At 36.6% G+C, this 26,366-nt stretch overlaps 1 protein-coding gene across 1 annotated transcript in view; it reads right to left on the bottom strand.

Annotated features, from left to right (window-relative positions):
* LOC123868312 (collectin-11) overlaps positions 1-26,366 on the bottom strand; it is a 123,980-nt gene that overhangs the window by 69,443 nt on the left and 28,171 nt on the right. Inside the window, exon 2 of the mRNA XM_045910784.1 lies at positions 11,192-11,500. Within this exon, the coding sequence (XP_045766740.1) occupies positions 11,192-11,500 (309 nt within the window). The remainder of the gene's footprint in view (positions 1-11,191; positions 11,501-26,366) is intronic.

Here is a 26,366-nt window from a genome sequence, read left to right as displayed (position 1 = left end):
TCTAGGAGAATGAGACATTCAATATTCGCCATACAAAATGTATGGGAAAATAAATTCCGCCATTTTGAATTTTTTTTCTGTTCATCGAGTAGACCTTTGGATCCTGATCACCTTTTGCCAAGAAACTACACTTCCATCTTTTATACCCTCCGAGCTGGACACCGGTGAAATTTGTATGGCGGCCATCTTTTCTTCGCCATTTTGAATTTTTTTTCAGCTTTTTGGCAATTGGATGACGTTATGAATGACATTTGCTCGAACACCCCCCACCTATCTTCAATACCTTAAGCAGGCCCTCCACCCGTCTCCGAAACCCTCAATCATCAGCTCTCTCCATAATTTTGGCTTACTAAGTTTTTGTTCTCTATACGACACCATCAGTGAAAAAAAAATTTTTCATACAAAATTTTACAGGAGTTTCTTAGTCTCGAATCTCGAAAATCTCCCCAAAAGTGGCAACACCGGTTGCATATCTCCATACTGCCAGCCGAGATACACAATCGATTCATACATATTGACTTTCCAAAATGTTGCCAACTGCCTCAAAAACGTGATCAAAATTTCGAAAAATTCAAAAAATTACAAAATGGCCGCCAACTCGTTTTGCAGAAATAAATTACATCGTTGAACAACTTTTCCAATAACTACAGAATATACCGCTCCCGATGACGTTTCAATCTCTCCTCTCGCTCGCACCCACGCGAAACGATCGCCCCTAAAAAAAGACCACGTCGAAAATAACTTTTTTTTTGATAAATTCCAGTGTTGCCAGTCTCCGGCGACAAAAATACCCAAATGTCATTTGTACGAGCAAAACACATAATCGCTTATACTCAGATTTTTCAAAAAGTGCGTATTTCGATTTTTTACAATTTCCCGAAAATCTTGAAATTTCCCCAAAAAATGGGGTAATTTTTTTCCTCCAATCTATACCTCGAGCCTATACGTACAATCGCTTCATAGAAACCGAATCGCTCCGATGTTGCCAACCTTGGGATATTTAACTTTTAAAATTGCGTTTTTTCGTACCTCTAACATAATGGCCGCCACGACAGCCGCCATCTTGAATTTTTAAAAACCACTCCCATTCCGTCAAAATTAAGGATAATCGTAGACGAAACCAGAAAAAAATTATAAGTTTCAATTTCCCGTTTGGGATCTGTGCCGCCGCGGTTTGGGGTCGAAAATTCAAAATTTTCAAAACGCTACGGTTCGGCCGCCATCTTGTTTTTCCAATTTTTTTCACATTTTCTGTTAACCGTTTACTACATTCTTTAATAGTTGCGAATTTGAACGGAGTCCCTTAAAAAACAACGGAGCTGCAAAAATCACGTCGGCCGCCATCTTGTTTTTCTAAAATGTCATAATTTTTCCCCAGAGGGTTCCCGAATCCGAACACATCTCTCCTACATCATTATATCATTTTCCGTCTCTTTCTAGGAGAACAATTATGTCAATGAGTGAGTCAGTGAGTCAGTGAGTGGTAATCGAGCTATATATAGTATAACTAGTGTTTCGCTCGGTGCGCGAGCTGCTAAAGCAGCTCGCGTGACGTGGCAATGTTATTTTTTTATTGAGATAGACAATCCACCCCGAAAAACCCATGAAACGACACCCATGTCAATTTTTTCTTAAAAAGTGCATGTTCGCCATCTTGAATTTCAAAATAAATGTTGTTACCAAAATCAGCACCCCGGAAAGCTCTGAAAACTACATCCATATCATTTTTTGTAAAAACGGGGTAGTTGAGGTTAATAAAGTAGGGTGCGTGGGTGCGCGGACCACTAAAGTGGTCCGCGAGCATGCAGAGTTTGTTCCACCGAGTAGACCTTCGGACCCTGATCATCTTTTGCCAAGAAACCACTCTTCCATCTTTTATATTCTCCGAGATAGACATGGACGAAATTTATACGGCGGCCATCTTGTTTTTCCAAAATTTTCCACTTTTTCTATTAATCATTTACTACATTCTTCAAAGATTGCGAGTTTCAACGAAATCGGTTGGAAAACAAAAGAGTTATAAAAATCATATAGGCCGCCATCTTGTTTTTCTGAAATGTCATAATTTTCCCCTACTCATATCGCGCATCCGAACATATCTTCCATACATCAATGTATCGTTTTCCGTCTCTTTCTAGGAGAATGAGACATTCATAATCGCCATACAAAATGTATGGAAAAATAAATTCCGCCATTTTGAATTTTTTTTCTATTCATCGAGTAGACCTTCGGATCCTGATCCTCTTTTGCCAAGAAACCACACTTCCATCTTTTATACCCTCCGAGCTGGACACCGGCAAAATTTGTATGGCGGCCATCTTTTTTTCGCCATTTTGAATTTTTTTTCAGCTTTTTGGCAATTGGATGACGTCATGAATGACATTTGCTCGAGCACCCCCCACCTATCTTCAATACCTTAAGCAGGCCCTTCACCCGTTTCCGATATCCTCAATCATCAGCTCTCTCCATAATTTTGGCTTACTAAGTTTTTGTTTTCTATCTGACACCATCAGTGAAAAAAAAATTTTCATACAAAATTTTACAGGAGTTTCTTAGTTGAAAATCTCGAAAATCTCCCCAAAAGTGGCAACACCGGTTGAATATCTCCATACTGCAAGCCGAGATACACAATCGATTCATACATACTGACTTTCCAAAATGTTGCCAACTGCCTCAAAAACGTGGTCAAAATTTCGAAAAATAAAAAAAAATACAAAATGGCCACCAACTTTTTTTGCAGAAGCAAATTCGATAATTTTACAACTTTCCCATTAACTACAGGATATACCGCTTCCGATGACGTTTCAATCTCTCCTCTCGCTCGCACCCAGGCGAAACGATCGCCCCTAAAAGAAGACCACGTCGAAAATAACTTTTACTTTGATAAATTCCAGTGTTGCCAGTCTCCGGCGACAAAAATACCCAAATGTCATTTGTACGAGCAAAACACGTAATCACTCATACTCGGATTTTGCTAAAAGTGCGTATTTCGATTTTTTACAATTTCCCGAAAATCTTGAAATTTCCCTAAAAATGGGGTAAATTTTTCCCACCGATCTATACCTCGAGTCTATACGTACAACCGCTTCATAGAAGCCGAATCGCTCCGATGTTGCCAACTTTGGGATATTTAACTTTTAAAATTGCGTTTTTTCGTACCTCTAACATAACGGCCGCCATGACAGCCGCCATCTTGAATTTTTTAAAACCACTCCCGTTCTGTCAAAATACAGGATAATCGTGGGCGAAACACGAAAAAATAAGTATCCTCGACTACCCCGTCTTGGATCTGTGGCGCCGCGGTTCGGGGTCGAAAAATCAAAATTTTCAAAACGCTACGGCTCGGCCGCCATCTTGTTTTTCCAATTTTTTCCACATTTTCGGTTAATCGTTTACTACTTTCTTCGAAGATTGCAAAATTCAACGAAGTCGGTTGGAATACAAAAGAGCTGCAAAAATCACCTCAGCCGCCATCTTGTTTTTCCGAAATGTCATAATTTTTCCCCAGTCGAATAACTTTTACTTTGATAAATTCCAGTGTTGCCAGTCTCCGGTGACAAAAATACCCAAATGTCATTTGTACGAGCAAAACACGTAATCGCTCATACTCGGATTTTGCGAAAAGTCCGTATTTCGATTTTTTACAGTTTCCCGAAAATCTTGAAATTTCCCGAAAAATGGGGTAATTTTTTTCCTCCAATCTATACCTCGAGCCTATACGTACAATCGCTACATAGAAGCCGAATCGCTCCGATGTTGCCAACTTTCAGATATTTAACTTTTAAAATTGCGTTTTTTCGTACCTCTAACAAAACAGCCGCCACGACAGCCGCCATCTTGAATTTTTTAAAATCACTCCAGTTCTGTCAAAATACAGGATAATCGTGGGCGAAATCAAAAAAAATAATTATCCTCGATTACCCCGTTTCGGATCTGTGGCGCCGCGGTTCGGGGTCGAAAAATCAAAATTTTGAAAACGCTACGGCTCGGCCGCCATTTTGTTTTTTCAATTTTTTCTACTTTTTTTATTAATTTTTAACCAATTTCTTGAAAGTTTGCAAAATTCTACGAAATCGGTTGGAAAACAACGGAGCTGCAAAAATCACCTCGGCCGCCATCTTGTTTTTCTGAAATGTCATAATTTTTCCCCAGAGGGTTCCCGAAACCGAACACATCTCCCCTACATCACTATATCACTTTCCGTCTCTTTCTAGGAGAACAATTATGTCAATGAGTGAGTGAGTGAGTGAGTGGTAATCGAGCTATATATAGTATAACTAGTGTTTTGCTCGGTGCGCGAGCTGCTAAAGCAGCTCGCGTGACGTGGTTAGGTTGACAAGTATTAAAACGAATTTATTTATTAAGATACGCAATTCACCACAAAAATCCACAAAACGACACCCATATCGATTTTTTTCTTAAAAAGTGCATGTCCGCCATCTTGGATTTCAAAATAAATGTCGTTATCAAAATCAGCACCCTGGAAAACCCTGAAAACGACATCCATATCATTTTTTGTAAAAACGGGGTAGTTGAGGATAATAATTCAATAGGGTGCGTGGGTGCGTGGACCACTAAAGTGGTCCGCGAGCATGCAGAGTTTGTTCCACCGAGTAGACCTTCGGACCCTGATCATCTTTTGCCGAGAAACCACTCTTCCATCTTTTATAGCCTCCGAGATAGACACCGACGAAATTTGAACGGCGGCCATCTTGTTTTTTCAAATTTTTCCACTTTTTCTATTAATCGTTTACTACATTCTTCAAAGATTGCGAGTTTCAACGAAATCGGTTGGAAAACAAAAGAGTTGCAAAAATCATATAGACCGCCATCTTGTTTTTCTGAAATATCATAATTTTTCCCTACTCATATCGCGCATCCGAACATATCTCCCATACATCAATGTATCGTTTTCTGTCTCTTTCTAGGAGAATGAGACATTCAATATTCGCCATACATTTTCTATGGGAAAATAAATTCCGCCATTTTGAATTTTTTTTCTATTCATCGAGTAGACCTTCGGACCCTGATCATCTCTTGCCAAGAAACCACACTTCCATCTTTTATACCCTCCGAGCTGGACACCGGCGAAATTTGTATGGCGGCCATCTTTTCTTCGGCATTTTGAATTTTTTTCCAGCTTTTTGGCAATTGGATGACGTCATGAATGACATTTGCTCGAGCACCCCCCACCTATCTTCAATACCTTAAGCGGGCCCTTCACCCGTCTCCGATAACCTCAATCATCAGCTCTCTCCATAATTTTGGCTTACTAAGTTTTTGTTCTCTATACGACACCATCAGTGAAAAAAAAAATTTTCATACAAAATTTTACAGGAGTTTCTTAGTTAAAAATCTCGAAAATCTCCCCAAAAGTGGCAACACCGGTTGCATATCTCCATACTGCCAGCAGAGATACACAATCGATTCATACATGTTAACTTTCCAAAATGTTGCCAACTGCCTCAAAAACGCGATCAAAATTTCGAAAAATTAAAAAAAATACAAAATGGCCGCCAACTCGTTTCACAGAAAGATTTTACACGGTTTCATAATTTTCCTATTAACTATAGGATATACCGCTCCCGATGACGTTTCAATCTCTCATCTCGCTCGCACCCAGGCGAACCGATCGCCCCTAAAAAAAGACCACGTCGAAAATAACTTTTTTTTTGATAAATTCCAGTGTTGCCAGTCTCCGGCGACAAGAATACCCAAATGTCATTTGTACAAGCAAAACACATAATCGCTCATACTCGGATTTTGCGAAAAGTCCGTATTTCGATTTTTTACATTTTCCCCAAAATCTTGAAATTTCCCGAAAAATGGGGTAATTTTTCCCCACCAATCTATACCTCAAGTTCATACGTACAATCGCTTCATAGAAGCCGAATCGCTTCGATGTTGCCAAGTTTGAGATATTCGAATTTTAAAATTGCGATTTTTCGTACCTCTAACATAATGGCCGCCACGACAGCCGCCATCTTGAATTTTTAAAAACTACTCCCATTCTGTCAAAATTCAGGATAATCGTAGACGAAACCAGAAAAAAATAATTATTATCGATTTCCCGTTTCGGATCTGTGGCGCCGCGGTTCGGGGTCGAAAAATCAAAATTTTGAAAACGCTACAGTTCGGCCGCCATCTTGTTTTTTCAATTTTTTCGACATTTCCCATTAATCGTTTACTATTTTCTTCAAATATTGCAAAATTCAACGAAATCGGTTGGAAAACAACGGAGCTGCAAAAATCACCTCAGCCGCCATCTTGTTTTTCTGAAATGTCATAATTTTTCCCCAGAGGACTCCCGAATCCGACCACATCTCCCCTACATCATTATATCATTTTCCGTCTCTTTCTAGGAGAACAATTATGTCAATGAGTCAGTCAGTGAGTGAGTGGTAATCGAGCTATATATAGTATAACTAGTGTTTTGCTCGGTGCGCGAGCTGCTAAAGCAGCTCACGTGACGTGGTTGGGTTAAATTTATTATACTAAACCAAATTTATTTATTAAGATACACGATTCACCTCAAAAAACCCACAAAACGACACCCATTTCAACTTTTCTCTTAAAAAGTGCATGTCCGCCATCTTGGATTTCGAAATGAATGTCATTACCAAAATCAGCACCCTGGAAAACCCTGAAATCGACATCGATATTGTTTTTTGTAAAAACGGGGTAGTTGAGGTTAATAAAGTAGGGTGCGTGGGTGCGCGGACCACTAAAGTGGTCCGCGAGCATGCAGAGTTTGTTCCACTGAGTAGACCTTCGGACCCTGATCATCTTTTACCAAGAAACCACTCTTCCATCTTTTATAGCCTCCGAGATAGACACCGACGAAATTTGTGCGGCGGCCATCTTGTTTTTCCAAAATTTTCCACTTTTTCTATTAATCGTTTACTACATTCTTCTAAGATTGCGAGTTTCAACGAAATTGGTTGGAAAACAAAAGAGTTGCAAAAATCACGTCGGTCGCCATCTTGTTTTTTCTGAAATGTTATAATTTTTCCCTACTCGCCTTCCCCACCCGAACACATCTCCTCTACATTATCGTATCGTTTTCCGTCTCTTTCTAGGAGAATGAGACATTCAATATTCGCCATACAAAATGTATGGGAAAATAAATTCCGCCATTTTGAATTTTTTTTCTATTTATCGAGTAGACCTTTGGATCCTGATCCTCTATTGCCACGAAACCGCACCTCCATCTTTTATACCCTCCGAGCTGGACGCCGGCGAAATTTGTATGGCGGCCATCTTTTTTTCACCATTTTGAATTTTTTTTCAGCTTTTTGGCAATTGGATGACGTCATGAATGACATTTGCTCGAGCACCCCCCACCTATCTTCAATACCTTAAGCGGGCCCTCCACCCGTCTCCGAAACCCTCAATCATCAGCTCTCTCCATAATTTTGGCTTACTAAGTTTTTGTTTTCTATCTGACACCATCAGTGAAAAAAAAATTTTTCATACAAAATTTTACAGGAGTTTCTTAGTCTCGAATCTCGAAAATCTCCCAAAAAGTGGCAACACCGGTTGCACATCTCCATACTGCCAGCCGAGATACACAATCGATTCATACATATTGACTTTCCAAAATGTTGCCAACTGCCTCAAAAACGTGATCAAAATTTCGAAAAATTCAAAAAATTACAAAATGGCCGCCAACTCGTTTTGCAGAAATAAATTACATCGTTGTACAACTTTTCCAATAACTACAGGATATACCGCTCCCGTTGACGTTTCAATCTCTCATCTCGCTCGCACCCAAGCGAACCTATCGTCCCTGAAAAAAGACCATGTCGAAAATCACGTTTTCTTTGATTAATTCCAGTGTTGCCAGTTTCCGGTGACGAAAATATCCAAATGTCATTTGTACGAGCAAAACACGTAATCGCTCATACTCGGATTTTGCTAAAAGTGCGTATTTCGATTTTTTACAATTTCCCGAAAATCTTGAAATTTTCCCAAAAAATGGGGTAATTTTTTTTTCTCCAATCTATACCTCGAGCCTATACGTACAATCGCTTCATAGAAGCCGAATCGCTCCGATGTTGCCAACTTTGAGATATTTAACTTTTAAAATTGCGTTTTTTCGTACCTCTAACATAATGGCCGCCACGACAGCCGCCATCTTGAATTCTTAAAAACCACTCCCATTCCGTCAAAATTCAGGATAATCGTGGGTGAATCACGGAAAAATAATTATCCTCGACTACCCCGTTTGGGATCTGTGGCGCCGCGGTTAAGGGTCGAAAAATGAAAATTTTGAAAACGCTCCAGCTCAGCCGCCATTTTGTTTTTTCAATTTTTTCTACTTTTTTTATTAATTTTTAACCAATTACTTCAAAGATTGCAAAATTCAACGAAATCGGTTGGAAAACAACGGAGCTGCAAAAATCACGTCGGCCGCCATCTTGTTTTTCCGAAAAGTCATAATTTTTCCCCAGAGGGTTCCCGAATCCAAACACATCTCCCCTACATCACTATATCATTTTCCTTCTCTTTCTAGGAGAACAATTATGTCAATGAGTCAGTGAGTGAGTGAGTGGTAATTGAGCTATATATAGTATAATTAGTAAATTCGCATTAAATTCATACCTATACTATCTACCAAAATACCTACTTACTATATAATGTGTAAGGAAATATAACTAGGTAAATAAATAATAATATAAGGTATCATATCGTAATGTTACACCTTCAAAATTATATTTAGCTCTGGTTTTCGCAATTACCTAGTGTGTCAGTCAATATTGTCATACATGCACGTTTTCACTTACATTTTTTTTTAATCTAGGGTTGCTCACACTCAAAATTACATTTTTTTATATACTCTTTTTCTTTTAACATGGCAAAATGCATCATCTTGTTAGGGTTCCGTACCCGAAGCGTATAGGAACCCTATTACTAAACCTCACAGTGGTATTAGTTAATATTATTTAGTCTTAGAAATTACTTATTTATTTCAATTGTAACAGATGTTACGGAAGAGTGGGCCTGCCACAAGTAGCAATACTAGGCCCTGGGATGGTCCCAATTTCTATGTGTTCTATGTAAAATTGTTTTACCGAAATAAATATTTTTGTATTTTTTGTATTAGTTTTTACAGAATATATTGTATTTCTATTGCCATTATAACAACAAAATGATATAAATTTCAAAATGGCCGCCATGAAAATAAAAATTCTTGTACTATAGTAGGGAACTCTTCGTGTGCAATTCCGATTCGCACTTGGCCGGATTTTTTAAGCATACGGTCTATTACTACAAGTTTTTACGAGCTTTTGACTACATTATGTTATTGTCATCGAAGACCGTTCAGTAAAAGGTTTAAATTATTATGACAGTGTCTATTGATAATATTATAGTCGGTTACTTACCTTTTCAGTTTTCAAGAGTCTTAATAAACATAAGATCTTGGATATTTCAAATAATAATTAGATATCTGATTTTTTATTATTTTTCTATGTAAGTAATAATTAGCTCTTTTCAAAACGTATAATTTTGGCAACCCTAATTTGACCTAACATTCATGAACGTTGGCATTCGCAATGCTAAGCAGAGTTTAGAGGCTATACAATCAATTGGCACATTACAAGATGTTTGGTCAAGACAAATATTTACCGGGCAAACGAAACAGATCCTTACAAATTCTGCGCATAATAGGTTTGTCATGCATATTCATTAAATGAAAAAATCGGTTAAGTGCGAGTCGGCGCACACGAAGGGTCCCGTAACGTCGTACAAGAAATAACACTTTATAATTTTTTTAATTTGTTGTTATATCGGTAATAAAAATAAACATTCTGTGAAAATTTCAACTCTCTACTTATAACGGTTCACGAGATACAGTCCGCTGACAGACGGACGGACGGACGGACTGATGGATGGAAAGCGGAGTCAAAGTAAAAGTTATAGAGTCCCGTTGGCACCCTTCGAGTACGGAATCCTAATATGAGGTGCAGGCGAACAAAACGTGTCGGTAATTACACTTTTCATTATCAAAAAAAAATTTTTTTTTTCTACAATCCGGATGTTTTTAGTTCACTGAATACAAATAATATGAGCAGTTTTCTTAGCAAAACAGTCTAAATCTGCACTGAAATTGAGTCTAAAGTTTATGATTTCGATCACCAAATACAAACTTGAACAAGTGTAAATTAAAAATTAAAAATTGAACAAGTGAAGGTTACATACAGTAAGAACTAGAAAAGAGCTGATAACTTTCAAACAGCTAAACCGATTTTCTTGGATTATAGCTAAGAACACTCTTGATCAAGCCACCTTTCAAACAAAAAAAAAAAATTAAAATCGGTTCATTAGTTTAGGAGCTACGATGCCACAGACATACAGATACACAGATACACACGTCAAACTTATAACACCCCTCTTTTTGGGTCGGGGGTTAAAAACAGAAACCAAATATATCAGACAAAACTGCCTAAGACTGTGCTTAAATTGAATCCCAATTTCGTGATTTGATCAAATCGGTATAGTTACAGTAAAGTTTCAACAGTTTTTATTCAGTTTTTGCGCCTCTGTAAAATTAAATTTTATATCGTTAAATTAATCTCTAAATATAACAGACACAAGTGCTGCGCTTGTTTTAATTTATTAGCAAAACTTTATATTATGCCATAAATCGATTGCCATAATAAACAGTTTTATTGCCGCTAAATTTGAAAGACAAACCATTGTTAATGGACGTTATAAGTACTTAAATTATTAAACGCTACCGATGTTACGAGGACCTGTGTTGTAATTGGCTGAATTTATAGTATTCGTATTGCAACAATCCATTGTAGCCAATAACGACCGATCAATCTAGGTTTTTGAGGTCGTCATACTCTTGATGTCAGACATTCGCGGTAGGGCCCCTGGAGTTCGATTACGGTAAAATGACAGGTACAGTGTGACGATCGCAATCACCTCTGATTGGCCAACACTCGTTCACAATTGGCTATAATGCATGTTGCTACAAGAATACCCTAAATTCAACCAATCACAACAATTACGATTGTAATAATGGTTGATGCAGGTTTTCCGGAATCAACCAGCTGGTCAATTCCCTGATTTACTTACGGTAAGATGACCATGGTAAGGTAAGATTCTTACCGAAATGTGTGTAACCGATGTATCGGGATGAAAAGAGAGACAGGAAAGATGTAAAATACTGTTTTTGTACCTTCAGAATATATGGAGTCTATTTGCTCGCTTTCAACGCTTTGTAAATTATCATCTTCACCGTACTCCTGGACATCTGGAGGGTCTGCCATTTCTGGTACGTCTTGCATTTCTGGCTCTTCTGGCTGTTCTATGATATGGAGTTCTTTAACCGATTCTCTTATAGTTCTTTCCTCAGTTTTCTTTACCGGTAGAATGTCAAAGATGGAAGGCGCCTTCACATTGCCACTGGCCAGTCCCAATTTCTTCTGAAGATAAGCCTCGAGGATCTGCTGGGTAATTTTATTCTGTCTCGCCAGCTCTTGGGGGCCTGCGGGGAAAGGAGAATGACAGATAAAAATGACTGCGCGATAAACCAATTGAGGAAAAGTTCGGAGGGTAATTTTGAAAACGAATTCGACGTCATTTTTATCTGCTTCCTCATTTTCTCCGGCTTTCAAGTAAGGGGCTAGGACTTCTTTTATAAACTTAATTAAGTTTTAATTATTTTCAAGCAGCTCATTCGCATTTTTAATATTATGTTAGTCGTTTTATCTATTATGGCCTCCGAACTTCACATAAAGTATTATATGCGTAGATGAATATAGTGATGATGATGCTCGAAATTAGCAATAAATGAAGCAGATTTTAAATTTGAACATTAGTACCTAATCGTAGGTACCTATTTCGCGTTGTCCTAATGACAATGTCTTCGAGGTACAACGTTCTAATATAGGTACTATACTGAAGCCAGGTTAACGACACCAGATTATTAATCAGCGTTCTTACAAAAAATGCCCCTGAACCGCCCACGGTTATAAGCGTCGTAATAATGCCGGTCCAAGATCTAAATCTGTACGAGCAAATAATAAGTCTAAACTTTCTAACAATATGCCAACATCGTAAATCTTTGTCATACTTAATCCTATCGGTCTAATAAGATTTTCTTGCCACAATACCATTGTTCAGGCTATCCGTAACAAGAACAATAGAAGTTTTATCAGATCGCTTGTATAATTTGATGAATGCAAGGAGCTTCCTTGCATTTTCGTACTTAATTCGAAGGATGCGAGGAAGTACGGGTAATTGAGACACAAACTACTTTTAGACCTTGTATCTTGTATTATTTGAAGGCAATCGTATAATAAGGTTCAGGGTTGATTGTCAATATCTGTACACAATAAAAATATAAGTGAGGTAATATTATGTGGAGTTATAATAAGTAAGTATAGCTTGTTCAATGTTCTTATTTAAATTCTGATAAGTATAAATAACTACTTTAAATACTTACCTGTTTTGTCCCAGGTACCTAATCTAAATCTTGCTATCTCTTTTTTTAACCCCCGACCCAAAAAGAGGGGTGTTATAAGTTTGACGTGTGTATCTGTGTGTGGTATCGTAGCTCCTAAACTAATGAACCGATTTTAATTTAGTTTCTTTTTTGTTTGAAAGGTGGCTTGATCGAGAGTGGTCTTAGCTATAATCCAAGAAAATCGGTTCAGTCGTTTGAAAGTTATCAGCTCTTTTCTAGTTACTGTAACCTTCACTTGTCGGGGGTGTTATAAATTTTTAATTTACACTTGTATTAGATCAGGTTACTAATAACACCTGATATAATAAACGTTACTAAAAAGTTATCAAAAAAATTGCTTAAGTTTAATTTAATACATTGAATTATGGATATTTATAAAATAAGGTCATATTTTCCTGTAAGCACGATTCAAGTGCAAGTCTGCTATCGTTTAAAAGTGTTTCGATGATGAAATTACATCACTTTATGCAATTATCCAATCATCACAATTATTGAGGTTCCGTACCCAAGGGACCCTATTACTGAGCCTTCGTTGTCCGTCCGTCCGTCCGTCCGTCTGTCGGCGGACTATAGGCAGGTAATAACTAAAATCGATTAAAAAATTGCTTCAATTCGATTTTTACTAAACGTTTGATCTGTTGTTGATCACTTCAATAAAATGCAAGGATTGCAAGATTCCCATCACGAACGCAAAGATTTCCAAATATATGTTGTGATTCGGCAATAAATAAATATTACACAATATTCATTTCGTTTTTGGAAGAAGATGCAAATGTAATAAGAATTTCGCGATTATCAAATAAGGATTCGTTGACGTTTTTAACCTCATTGCTTGGGGACCTAAAAAAAGAATAATGAGTACTTAGGGTTACTTCACTGACCTCTACTAATACAAGTAGGTAGGTACACTGGATCTGCGATTGCCGATCTGTTTTTGAAGCAACTTGATTTTCACCATTTTGGCGCTGATATTAGCAGTGAAAGTCATGTGAGTGTACCTACCCGGAATTAGAATTAGATTCCCAAAAATATCTGTCATTTTGTACGGCACATCTCTTCCAGCGTAGATACATGTATTATGTTTATTTCAGTGGATAACCTTACCTTATGTGAATGACAAGGGCACCTCGTTTGAAAATTATTACGCCCCAATTTAGTCTATGTAATTTTACGATTACGGTAAGTAAGTATAGTTATCTATACCTACATATAATAAAATTGTAGAAAAGTGGTGTCTGTACAATGGAAATATATAAAAAAAAAGTAGCAGGGGTTGTTATTATATCGATGCCGAACCCGAAATTGTAACTAATTTTTTTTTGTCTGTTTGTCTGTGTGTTTGTGCACGCTAATATCAGAAACGGCTTATTAGATTTAGATACGGTTTTCACTAATATATTGTAGTAAGCTTCACTTAACATTTAGTATTTATTTCATGTCAATCGGTTCATAAATAAAAAAGTTATGTCAATTTAAAGAATCACGGCGAACATTTTTAACGTACAGAGTACGTACTACACGCCTCGCGCCTGAGCGTCCGTGGCTATATAAAGCACGCTGATTCCACGCGAAAGAAGTCGCGGGCACAGCTAGTTAGGAATAAAATAAGCTTTTTATTGCCCCATTCGTTAGACTTTTCGCGGCGCCTGCGTCTTTAAAATATGACCATCAATTAGGATTACCCACTGGAGATCAGTTTTCATACGTAAATGAAAAGACGATAAATTGTGACTATATTATGAGTGTGCTAATAAAGAAAAAAAAATATTAAAAAAAAAAGCTCTCAACTGCGAGTCGGACTAGCACATGAAATGTTCCGTACAACTATTAAACTTTAAAGGTGGGTTTACTTTTAAACTGGCAGGGGATTTATGCGACTCGTACTCACAAATATTCTTGGGAAGAACTTCTTTGGAATAGTATTAGAAATCACGTTATGCATTGCCAGACACTTATACCCGTATTCACAATCATTACTGTGAGGTCTCACAGTGCGTTCGAACGCAGAGTGTAGGTTCCACCAATCAGATTACTGTGTCACGTCAATTTACAATGACCTGATTGGTATGATTGGTAGAACCTACACTATGCGTTCGAGCACACTGTGAGACCTCGTAGTAATGATTATGAATACGACACATAGATGACGTAATTTTTAATACTATTCCGAAGAAGTTCTTCCCTAAGGACAATGAGCAGAGAAACTTTCAGCTTTTATAAAATAACGAAGGTTTAAATTTATTTTTAGTTTCCAAATTATGGGGCTTCTGCAATTTATGTAGCTTTAAACTTAAAACGTCAAATATTTATTAAAAAATAATTATAAAATTATATTGTAATTTGATAACCTAATTAATAGAGATGAAACTTAAATAATTTTGATAAAGTTTCCCCGAAGCATTAGAGTGATATTATTGTTTTTCACTTTGACCTATAACATTATTTGTGCATTTATTAATTTAATTTTTAATTGTGCAGTGGTCAAAGGTTAATTGCGGCGAATTATAATAGTAGTCCAATTATTATTATTAATTTTCGTGTCGCCAATTTATAAATTATAGACCGTGTGCGTTCTGCATATTCATCATTTTATTTATTGCATTAAGTATTCATTTATTTATTAAATCCATACTAATATTATAAATGCGAAAGTGTGCCTGTTTATTTTGTAGTGGTTTTAGGGGTTGAGTGAAGCCAAGTTAAGTCAAGATTAAATGAAGCTAAAAGCAATCACCACAACCGGAACTCATAATTAAGTATATCAAAGATACTTCTACCTGTTTTTCCATTCAAAGGCTACATTCTAGGGAAATCAATCATGAGGTAATGATTTTTCCCACGATCTTTATTTTATCGATAACAAGACTATAAAATGAAGACTAGATGAATTGGGCATTCATTAGAAAGTAAGAAAAATACGATGTCTTTGAAGGAAAGCTTACTAAAGACCCAACACTCTGCAGCTACAGAACAGATATAGAATAGTGTCGTATATTCATTGCGTTCATTGATTCCTTTCCATTAATCACAATGCTAAAACTTTTCGTGGGATACAAGATATCCTAGGTATAAAAAGTACCACTTAGAGCCGATTTTTCAGTCGTCAAATAACTTTTATCGGAGAATTTTGATGTACCTATTGACAGATTTCCCATACAAAAACTATCAAACCCTCAAATTTATTCTTCAGAGGCCGATTGAAAAATCGGCCCTTAGGTATTTTACTTAATTTACGCAATCTCTGCAAGAGTAAGTTTTCTATACACAGAGGTACTATAATGGGATAGGTTTACCTACATAGAATAAAGACGCCTAAAGAGCTACCTAGTAGGCGTTATTCTGACAGGCTGCTTGCTTTTATCTAACCTGAGAGGCTACCAGTTTAGATGCCAAGTGATTAAAATCAGACCTTCGCAACAAGTTAATGATGAAGCAACGCACAGCTATTACAGTAATGCCTGTACCTTGAGTTGAGCTTAAGATTGGTACCTATGGTACGGTACAAGAAAGAATAGTTTTTAGATAAAATAGGATAGGTCTTGATGTTAAGTTACCGCCACCCATGAACATTTGCAGCACCAGAGGAACTGGCGGCTTTACAGGAATTTGTTGATTCGCCCTTTGGATAATAGTTATCATAAAAGAGCTTTAAAAACAGAAGTGCGTGGAAAAAAGTCAGAGAAAGTAAGTTTTAGTAACTAAACTTGCAAAAAATTGTAGCGGTCAATATTTCTTAAACGATAATTTTCAAAAACTGCGAAACCTAATGATTTTAAAATACCTATCTATTTAACGAGGTATCACTCAAGGGGGTAAACAAGAGATAGTTACCCTGATTTTGTTTTCTTTTTTTTTTTCAAAATTTTAATATGCCTTTTATGGCTGTGTGGCGATAACAGGTTATGGAATCGCCCTGATGCCGGGTCTAAAAATGGCTAGACGAGGTAGCTCTGTCGCTACCTACAAGCTCGTAATTGAATCAGTGAAACTCATGATTGAGATTAATAACGTTGTCATTAGGACGCCGAGAGCTTACGATCCAAATCATCACGATCACGACAATCACTAAACTACATTTTGCACTTTATCTCTATAAAGATAGAGTTTAAAATCACATACTTAAGGTACTAAGCCTATGTAAAGCCTATTGTTCTATAAGGCTTAGTATGCATGAAGTAGGTCAAGTTCAATTGGTCGATTGAAATCGTTATAGTCGACTTCAAAATTATGAATTGCTCAATTTGACGTGCAGAGTGCAGACAAAATCTTACGTGGAGATTGATCTTGACTTTGCCGTAATACAAAACTTAGTATCTGAACTGGCTTACCAAGATAAAACTAACACTACAATTCAGTTTTGACGTCCTGTCTTCCTTGGCGCAGGGGTGAGTGCTGTGACCTCCCACTTATAGTAGGAGGTCCTGGGTCCAATCCCCGGCAGGGGTAAATTGGGATTTTATTGCTCTTGGTCTGGGACAAGCAGACAGACGGACGGACGGACTGCAACAAAGTGATCCTATAGGCAGTGGCGTGCACAGGCTCTATAGCTAGGGTAGGCATAAGGTAGGTAGTTGCATAATTACTAGCGGTCACGATGAAAAATGATCATTGCACTATTTCAGTCAGAGTAAGCAGCGCTTTAATGCCTCTATGACCTGCACGCCGCTGCCTATAGGTAAGGGTTCCGTTTTTCCTTTTGAGGTGCGGAACCCTAAAAAGGAGTATGATGTTTTCAGGTTTCATGTATGTATATAATTTATGTATGAGAATTCTTACATCATCCCGATCCCGAGTTATAATTAGACCGCTATAATTTTTTGCATAGTAAAAAACAAAATTTCTCAATAAAAAATTCTAAATGGTTGTCGAATTTTTAATTTAGTCTCTTAGTAAATTAACATCTTCTTAGAGGAATGTTGAACAAGTATCATCATTTGAAAACAGGCACTTATTTCTAAAATAATTAATCGTATCAAATTTCCAATAACCAATAAAATACATAATTCGGAATAATATTCCGAATTAATAAGTACCTAATTAGATTCGGTTCGGGCCGATTTGCGACCGTAACGTTAATGTAGAATTAAGTTAACTTAATGAATACTTTACGCGAACATAAAAATTTCTGCGAATGATATACATAATTATATCGTGTATCATAAATTATACATTAGTTTTATTTACATGTTAATTGGACTAAAATTTAATGACTGGTGGATGAGACGTTAATGCATTTGATTAATTTACAAGTGTAAAAATTTATAACACCCCCGACAAGTGAAGGTTACAGAAACTAGAAAAGGGCTGATAACTTTCAAACAGCTGAACCGATTTTCTTAGATTATAGCTAAGAACACTCTCGATCAAGCCACCTTTCAAACAAAAAAAAACTAAATTGAAATCGGTTCATTAGTTTAGGAGCTACGATGCCACAGACAGATACACAGATACACACGTCAAACTTATAGCACCCCTTTTTGGGTCGGGGGTTGATAAAGTAAATAAAGTAGGTAGTTGAACTTTTTAATGTTTAAACTATCGTGAGTTATTTCCATTTTAAGTGTACAATGTACCAGCTATACTCACGTATTTAGTCTATGTAAGCCCGACTAGTTTCGAACCCATTAGATGGATTTTGTTTTTTTAAAATACCGTGGGAACTCTGATTATTTTCGGAGACAAAAGTAGCCTATGTCACTCTCCAGGTCTATAAAGCTTTAACTCTATACATGCAAAAAAAAATCACGTTGATCCTAGGTTAATGATAGGCTCGCGAGTCGCGACTGGCAGCTAAAGTCACGAGGTTTGACAACTCTAAATTAAATTTAAAACTGTCAAACTGTGTCTGTCCTTTTCATATTACATTAGTAAGAAGAGGATGCGAATACTCTAAAAAGTTGTGTTCAGAATATGTACCAATATACCTAAACAACCATAGATAACCGACAACGATTGTTACGCAAGCTATATTATACCAATTGCTGCCGTTACGTTTGAACGAACTTGAACTTAAGCCATTCATTACTTAGTAGTTGCATCGTTCAAACAAAACAACGATGACCTCTTAAGAGTGATCGTCGGTATGATAAGTAATACTAATAAGTAGGTATAATACTAATCTTACGAGCCTTACGAGTGGTCCAATGGTAATGATATCGGGTGCCACTTCCAACAGATTCTAAAAATTGCAGCTTAAAAATGAATAACCTTCTAATCACTACCTCACTACCCATATTATAAATGTGAAAGTGTGTTTGTATATTGGTTAGTTTGTCCTTCAATCACGCCGCAAAGGAGCAACGGATCGGCGTGATTATTTGTAAGAGTATAGTTACCTGGAGAGTGGCATAGGCTACTTTTTACTCCGGAAAATCAAAAACTTTCCACGGGATTTTAAAAACATAGGATAGGGATAGAATCAAATAAAATAAGAACTAATATGAAGATAACATTACTATATATCAGAAATCTACTCTTGCAAGGTTGTCTGCATTGTTATAAAAACGAAAAACAGCAAACAATTGATTGAAAATCAATTCATTCATCACAATATTACTAAATTTTATTTTAATTTTATTCTTAACGAGCTTTTGTCACGAATAATGGAATATATAACTGTTGGTGGAATTCAAAAAGTGTTTTCAATGCCAAAATTAGTAGGTAAGTAGGTGATTTTTGACCCAAAATCCAATTCAAATTCAAATTCAAATTCAAATTATTTTTATTCAATTAAACTTTTACAAGTGCTTTTGAATCGTCAAAATAATCTACCACTGGTTCGGAATGCTGTTCGTACCGAGAAGAACCAGCAAGAAACTCGGCGGTTGCTCTTTTCAAATGTACAATTTACAATAATATGCCATACTGTATACAAGCAATTGCAACGCCGTATATTGCTGGAGCGAATCAAATCCAAGCTTTTTTGTCATTTACATAATCTTCGATTGTATAATAAGCTTTTTCCAGGAGCATACTTTTAATAGATTTTTTAAACTTGTGTAAAGGCAAGTCTAAAATTGATTGTGGAATTTTATTATAAAATATTACACTCATTCCCACAAACGATTTTCCCACTTTCCTGTAAATCAGTCAAAATAAAAAAATGTCAATGATATTGCATTAAAAGTAGCAAACAAATGATTGCAAATCAACAACGAATTGCTCAATTTTATATCTTAATTTTATTCATATTGATCATTGTCACAAATAGCTAAATTTAATGATACCGTTGATTAGATTTCAGCGCCAAAATTAGGAACCATCTTTTGACACAAATTGCGATAAATCAGTCGGAATATTAAATGTCAATGATATTGGAATAACGGATGAAGATGCTTCGGATTTGTTTGATCTAATTAATGGCACCTCATTTAAATTGGATGAGGTGAACCAGTGACCTTACCAGGCTGTTGATGTGTCAAAAGATCCATACGACCCCGCGTTAGATAGATAGGTATAATATAGTGATGCTTTAGCGAAATATTGCTAGAAAATTATTTATTACTAGAGGATGCCCGCGGCTTTGCCCGCGTGGATTTCGGTTTTTTTAAATCCTATAGGAACTCTTTGAATTTCCGGGATAAAAAGTAGCCTATATCCTTCCCCGGATGTACCCCAAGTCTGTACCAAATTTCATTAAAATCGGTTCAGCGGTTGGGCCTTGAAAACGTAACAGACAGACCGACGGACAGACAGACACACTTTCGCATTTATAATATTAGTATGGACTTGTATTTTTTCAGACTATGGAATATGGTGCATGTAATATTATGAGGTAGGCAAAATTAATTAAGGAAATTCATAAGTCAGGTTTTCAAATGTTATAATATAAGGACTCTATATTTGTAGTTTAATGCAGAATGACCGCTGAGGGACCACGAGGGCTAAGCACCGATGTTGTGATTTAAATTTTCGTAACCTATTGAAACAAAACCAAGGATATTCCTTTAAAACTATACCTATATCATATTATGTATGACCCAGAATAGAATAGATTTTTATTTAAATAAACTTTTACAAGTGCTTTTCAATCGTCAAAATAATCTACCACTGGTTCGGAATGCCGTTCCTACCGAGAAGAACCAGCAAGAAACTCGGCAAACAAGAAACCAGAACATTAGAATCGACACCTCAAGCCATGTATTCTGTAAACCTCATGTGGCACCATAGAATTATTCAGTAGGTACCTGTAGGTACTAGTTCTTAGATGAAGTAATCCCTAATTAGTATGGGACAGAAACATCTGACACATGACAATCCTATAGGTAAGTGCAAATTACAGGGCTCATTCATACATTACCCTCTATTAACTAGTTTGTAGGAATTGTAGGTTAACGACTAGGAGGGTTACCTTTGCTCATGCGATGCAATTGTTTGATGAGTGCTATTGGATCTGGGTCACGCTAACCTACTAGAGTTCACCTGACTACCATTAGATATTTAATATCTACTAGCTGATGCCTGGGACTTCGTCCGCTTAAATATAGGTTTTGAAAGTTCCGTAGGAATACTTTAATTTTCCAGGTCCGTCTCCAAGTTGCAAGATACTTTTGTGAAAAATTTCGTCAAAATCGATTTAATGGCTTAACCGTGAAACTGCATAGGTAACAGACGGGTAGATCGATCACTCTCGATCAAGCCACCTTTCAAAGAAAAAAAAGCTAATTAAAATCGGTTCCTTAGTTTAGGAGCTACGATGCCACAGACAGATACACAGATACACACGTCAAACTTTTAACACCCCTCTTTTTGGGTCGGGGGTTAAAAAATGGATGACAATCCTTAAAAGTAGATCATCATTAATGTTAGAAGAACATTTGATTTCGCCGATTTTTTGACCTTTAATTATAAAAATTTCCATACATTATTATTATTGTAAAATTAGTAATATTTAAATATATATATTTATTGGTAACATATAAATATCACATTTGCAAGTAAATAAACTGGTTCAGTTAACATAAACGATATATAAATTTGTATTCAGATGCATAAATCTCAACCGGATGTCAAAGTGTTAAGGTCATGATGATGAACTATATTTTTAGAGACAAGGCGTGCATATTATATCCAATCAATCAACTAAGAATTCTTAACCATAAATCATTGGAGACACGGATATCATCTAGTTATTGTATAAAACTAAATTAAGTAGAATAAAAAAAAGCCGGCCAAGAGCGTTCCGTGCGAAAAAATATCCGCATTTTTCCTACATTTTGCACGATAAATCAAAAACTATATTAGTTTTTGATTTTTGCATAAAAATAAATAGAAAAAAATCTTTTTTGAAATGCACAGGTAAAGTTCCTTCATATGATACGCCACTTGGTATAGTTATCTTACTTTGAAAATTGAAAATACTAATTAATTATTATTATTAGTTCATGAATACATTTTAATTTTCTTTTGTGATGTAACCACAAGTTTCGATTTTTTTTCCTTTACTTGAGCTATAAGATCTGCCAAATTTCATGATCCTATATGTCAACGGCAAGTACCCTATAGGTTTCTTGACAAACACGACAGACAGACAGACAGACAACGAAGTGACCCTACCTATAAGGGTTCCTTTTTTCCTTTTGAGGTACGGAACCCTAAAGAAGCGGTGGTTACACGACGTCGGTGTCGGCCTCCTAGTGCCTAGAGGGTCCATAGTTCGATCCCGGACTCGCACCTCTTACTTTTCAGAGTTACACTTGCTTGATCGGTGAAGGAAAACATCGTATGGAAATCTGCATGCCTGAGAGCTCTCCATAATATTCTCAAAGATATGTGAACTGCCAATCCGCTCTTGGCCTGCGTAGACTATGGTTAAATCCTTCTCATTCTGAGAGGAGACCCATGCGCCAAGACCTAGTGAACCGGCGGATGGGTTGATCATGAAGTATCATCATACATTGAAGTAGATAAATGACTTCATTTGCCTAATAGCGAGACAATCCATTTTATGCCATGCCTATTTCAGCGATATGGCACAGACAAAAAATGCCAAGACTTTCCGCAAGTGCTGGCTTGCTGCCAACTTCGCACAATACCTACTAATTTATGAACGTACTGATGAAGAAGATTTTATTCCCTCAATTTCTTTCATAAAATTAGGTTTTTATATTTCAGGCCTCCTTGAAAAAATTGAACGTTAGCTTTTACAACATTTTTCTGAATAAAACGCTTATGACAGACAGACGGTCAGACGGATACCTACCGGAGGGATTTCATTAACAGGGCTCTCTCCGTCACTCGTTTCCACTCGTTTCATACAATCGTAGTTCCAATTTCATTTGAATACTAAGCAAGCAAAGTCAATGAAATTTTGCAGACATATTCTAGAAACTAATATCTGTGTCTGTGGTGTTTTAGATTTTTCTAAAAATATGTAGTTTTAAAATTAGAGGGGCTCCAAGATTTGTATGAAAATTTTAAGACCGCGTAACTTTGAAACCGAATATTTTAACAGAAATCTGAAAAACCACAGACATAGATATTAGTTTCTAGAATATGTCTGCAAAATTTCATGGACTTAGGTTGCTTAATATACAAATGAAATTGGAACTACGATTGTATGAAACGAGTGGAAACGAGTGACGGAGAGAGCCCTCTTTTTCTCCAGTAAAACAAGTATTTCGGTTTCTTTCAGTCGAAAGGACAAAAGGAACCCTTATATAGGATCACTTTGCTTTCTTTCTCCCTATCCGTCTGTCCGTCCGTCTGTCGTGTAGGTATGTCAAGAAAACATGAAAGGCAGATAAGTAGGTCTTATAGCACAAGTGAAGGGAAAAAATCTGAATTTATGATTAAATTATAAAAAAAATATTGACGAAAAAATTACGTTACTAAATCACTTACAGATGGCACAGTCCGTCTTTAACGTACAATGTTCTACATAAAATTATTAGGTATATCTATGGTACGGAAACCTTAGTGTTCGTGACTCGCACTTGACCGTTTTTCCTGACGCCAATAGTACAAGTGTTGAAGCAATTTAAGTATTGTCGAAATATAGGGCATTTTCGCTAGGCTAAGAGTCTAGAGAGTAACAACGCAGTCCATTTCCGGTCACCCCAATTTCACCGATAGGGAGTGCAGATAAAAGCAGTGCTATGTCTACTCCTGACTGCGCTGGCGTTAGTCCAACTTCAATTTCGCCATGCACAAAACGGCGTTTGCACTTTCAGTAGCTCAGGCCTCAGAGCAATAAATCTTTTGGTGTAAATTGTAAAAACCGAATATCACGTTTTGCCACAGAGCACTTAGTCAGTAGTAGACATTGACAGGTCTAAGGCTAGAACCTATAGAGCATAAATAATAATACTTAGATTGAATACATTACCCACTGCGCAAGTAAAAGGTCAGAGCCCTTTTTTCCTGTCTCCAACTGTACAAGTGTTGAAGCAATTTTAGCTTTGTCGAGAGCGTTTTCGCTAGGCTAAGAGAGTAACAACGCGGCCCATTTCCGGTCACCGAAAATTCGCCGATAGGGAGTGCAGATAAAAGCGCCAGGAGTGACCTTACACCAAAAAGTGCAGTGCAAAACCGGGACCTGTAGAAGTCCCTACAAGAAACCTATGTCCAGACTCCATTGGGGATGTCAATCGGTTAACGACAATGAGTAAGCAGTGTAAACGGACCTTATCTTCTTTTACTACATATATTTCAGCAGTGTAAGATTTGTCTTACGATTTTCAGGCGCTGTAAATTTTAATACTCAGCGAGGAATTAGGGCGTGCTACAGACCGGAGAGGTGAAACGGCGCGTGATCGTGCATCCCCGACATAATCTATGCACAATTTAGTATTGTTCAAACTTGGAGGGACGCCAGTTAATAAGGCTGGAATACACAACGCGTGTAGGAAACGCTTGTCATTTGGAAGTTGTAGGTAAAAAAAAACACCCTGTACTGTACTTATGGATAGGGAGTTGAATGCAGGAATTTTATGTTCAGTTTACCACCCAGAAGTTGATCACACTGAAGTTTTGATTATAACCAACTACGAGTAGGTATCATAGTAGAAATCAAGAAAAAGTAAGAGTATAGAAAACACATAGCATAACTATGCTGTTGAGGCTATTGAGGCTTTTGTTTAATATGGGCGTTGACACAAGAGTCAGCAGGCTGGGAAATTCTAATGTCTTTCTTATGTTTGCAAGTGTATGTACTATGTACAATTAAACCCATGTATATGTCTCACTTTGACACTTCGGTGTGGAGATAATGTTGCCATCTCTCACTAAGAGAGCGCGTGGGATTGGTAAAAGTAGGAATGCAGTGTGGTGTTATTCATACATTCCCTTCCACTTGTAGGTACTGTTTCTACGTCTGAGCTTTCAATATGACGTCCTGCAGTGCAAATTTTCAGTAATACCGCTTGCCTATCACTTTGTGTATTTCAGGCTTAACAAACAAGAGATGGGTAACTCTATTGCGTTTAGGTATTGGTGGAATTAAAAGGCATTTTTTTTCTGCACGTAGGTTATTGCACCTACAACCTAGCCTAACCTAGCAGTTATTTTGCTAATCAAATAAAAAATAGTTTAGCGACCGAAATTACTAATATAACTTTTGCTAGCTACTAATCTATTTATAAAATACTTACTACTAGGTAAACTGAATCGGATAAAGTATAAGAAATAGCTTGTTCATTGTTAAATCGATACAAATTAAAATATCGATTTGAATAGCCTGACCTAGAAACGATATGGATGATACCTAATATAAGATAATATATGTATTAAAAATGCAAATTCACCTTCCTTGCCAAGGACGTGTATTGATTGATATTTAAAATGATGATACCTATTCAAAAATTCTATGGAAAAAACTAGAAACAAAATAAGACTAATAATAAATGGTCAAGTGGGCGGGTTCCGTTGTTATGCCAATAAGAAAATTTCTTTCGTGCAACAATCAATTCAAAAGTTTTTAAAAAACCCAGCTGCGGTTCGCTTTGCATCTTTTTCAGCCCGCACATTAAAGTGCATATTATCCTGCATTTCGGTTTTATGTATACGCGCACCATCAAGACGTATCTAATGACGTATGATTTATCAAAATGCGTTGAGCCGTTGAGTAGTTATGAGTGGACATAAGAACGGCCTTACATATACATACATACAGGCCAAACACATAATCCTTCTTTGGGTTTCGCCACAGTCGGATAAAAACATTAACAGAAACATGGTTGTTTCTGCGGTTGAATTTTCTGCTGATTGTTTTATTCGAGTCGTACAGTGTGTAGTGTGTATTGTTCAGAACATATTTAATAGTTTTTGTGTAAACAGATGTGATTACGGATTCCTAAAAAATGCGAATCAAGAAAAATGAAATGGTCAATTTATAATCGGTTTAGATAAGTTATTATGTTGATTCCACATAGAACTTGACCTATATTTTATTGATGAAGACCATATTGCTCGGGATCGAATTTATCTTTTGTCGGAAGTTACATTTTTTAATATAAATTTACATAAAGAGACAATTTATATAAATAATAATTCAGCGGGGCAATGCTGCCAGCTTGATGGGCACTTTTGGTCCAGGGGCAACCAGGGGTGGTCTTTTTGACTAGTGACGACGATAACTAATACTAATTTTAATTTATAATTATTAATTTAAGTACATTGTTAATTTTATTAATATGCCTGGAATTATATTAAATAATAATTTATTTTGTCAATTTTGTAGGTTTGATCAACCTTTCAGCACTATCACTACCCATATTATAATATGTTACATATGCGAAAGTGTGTTTGTTTGTTGGTTTTTGGTTTGTCCTTCAATCACGTCTCAACGGAGCAGCAAATCGACGTGATTTTTTGCTTGCATAATATATTTAAAGATCTGGAGACTGGAGAGTGACATCGGCTACTTTGATCCCGGAAAATAAAAGAG

The sequence above is a fragment of the Maniola jurtina genome, chromosome 9, assembly GCF_905333055.1.
Source record: "Maniola jurtina chromosome 9, ilManJurt1.1, whole genome shotgun sequence".
NCBI classification, from domain to species: Eukaryota; Metazoa; Arthropoda; class Insecta; order Lepidoptera; family Nymphalidae; genus Maniola; species Maniola jurtina.
Note: the sequence above shows the minus strand (reverse complement) of the source record. Positions and strands in the feature narration are given on the sequence as shown.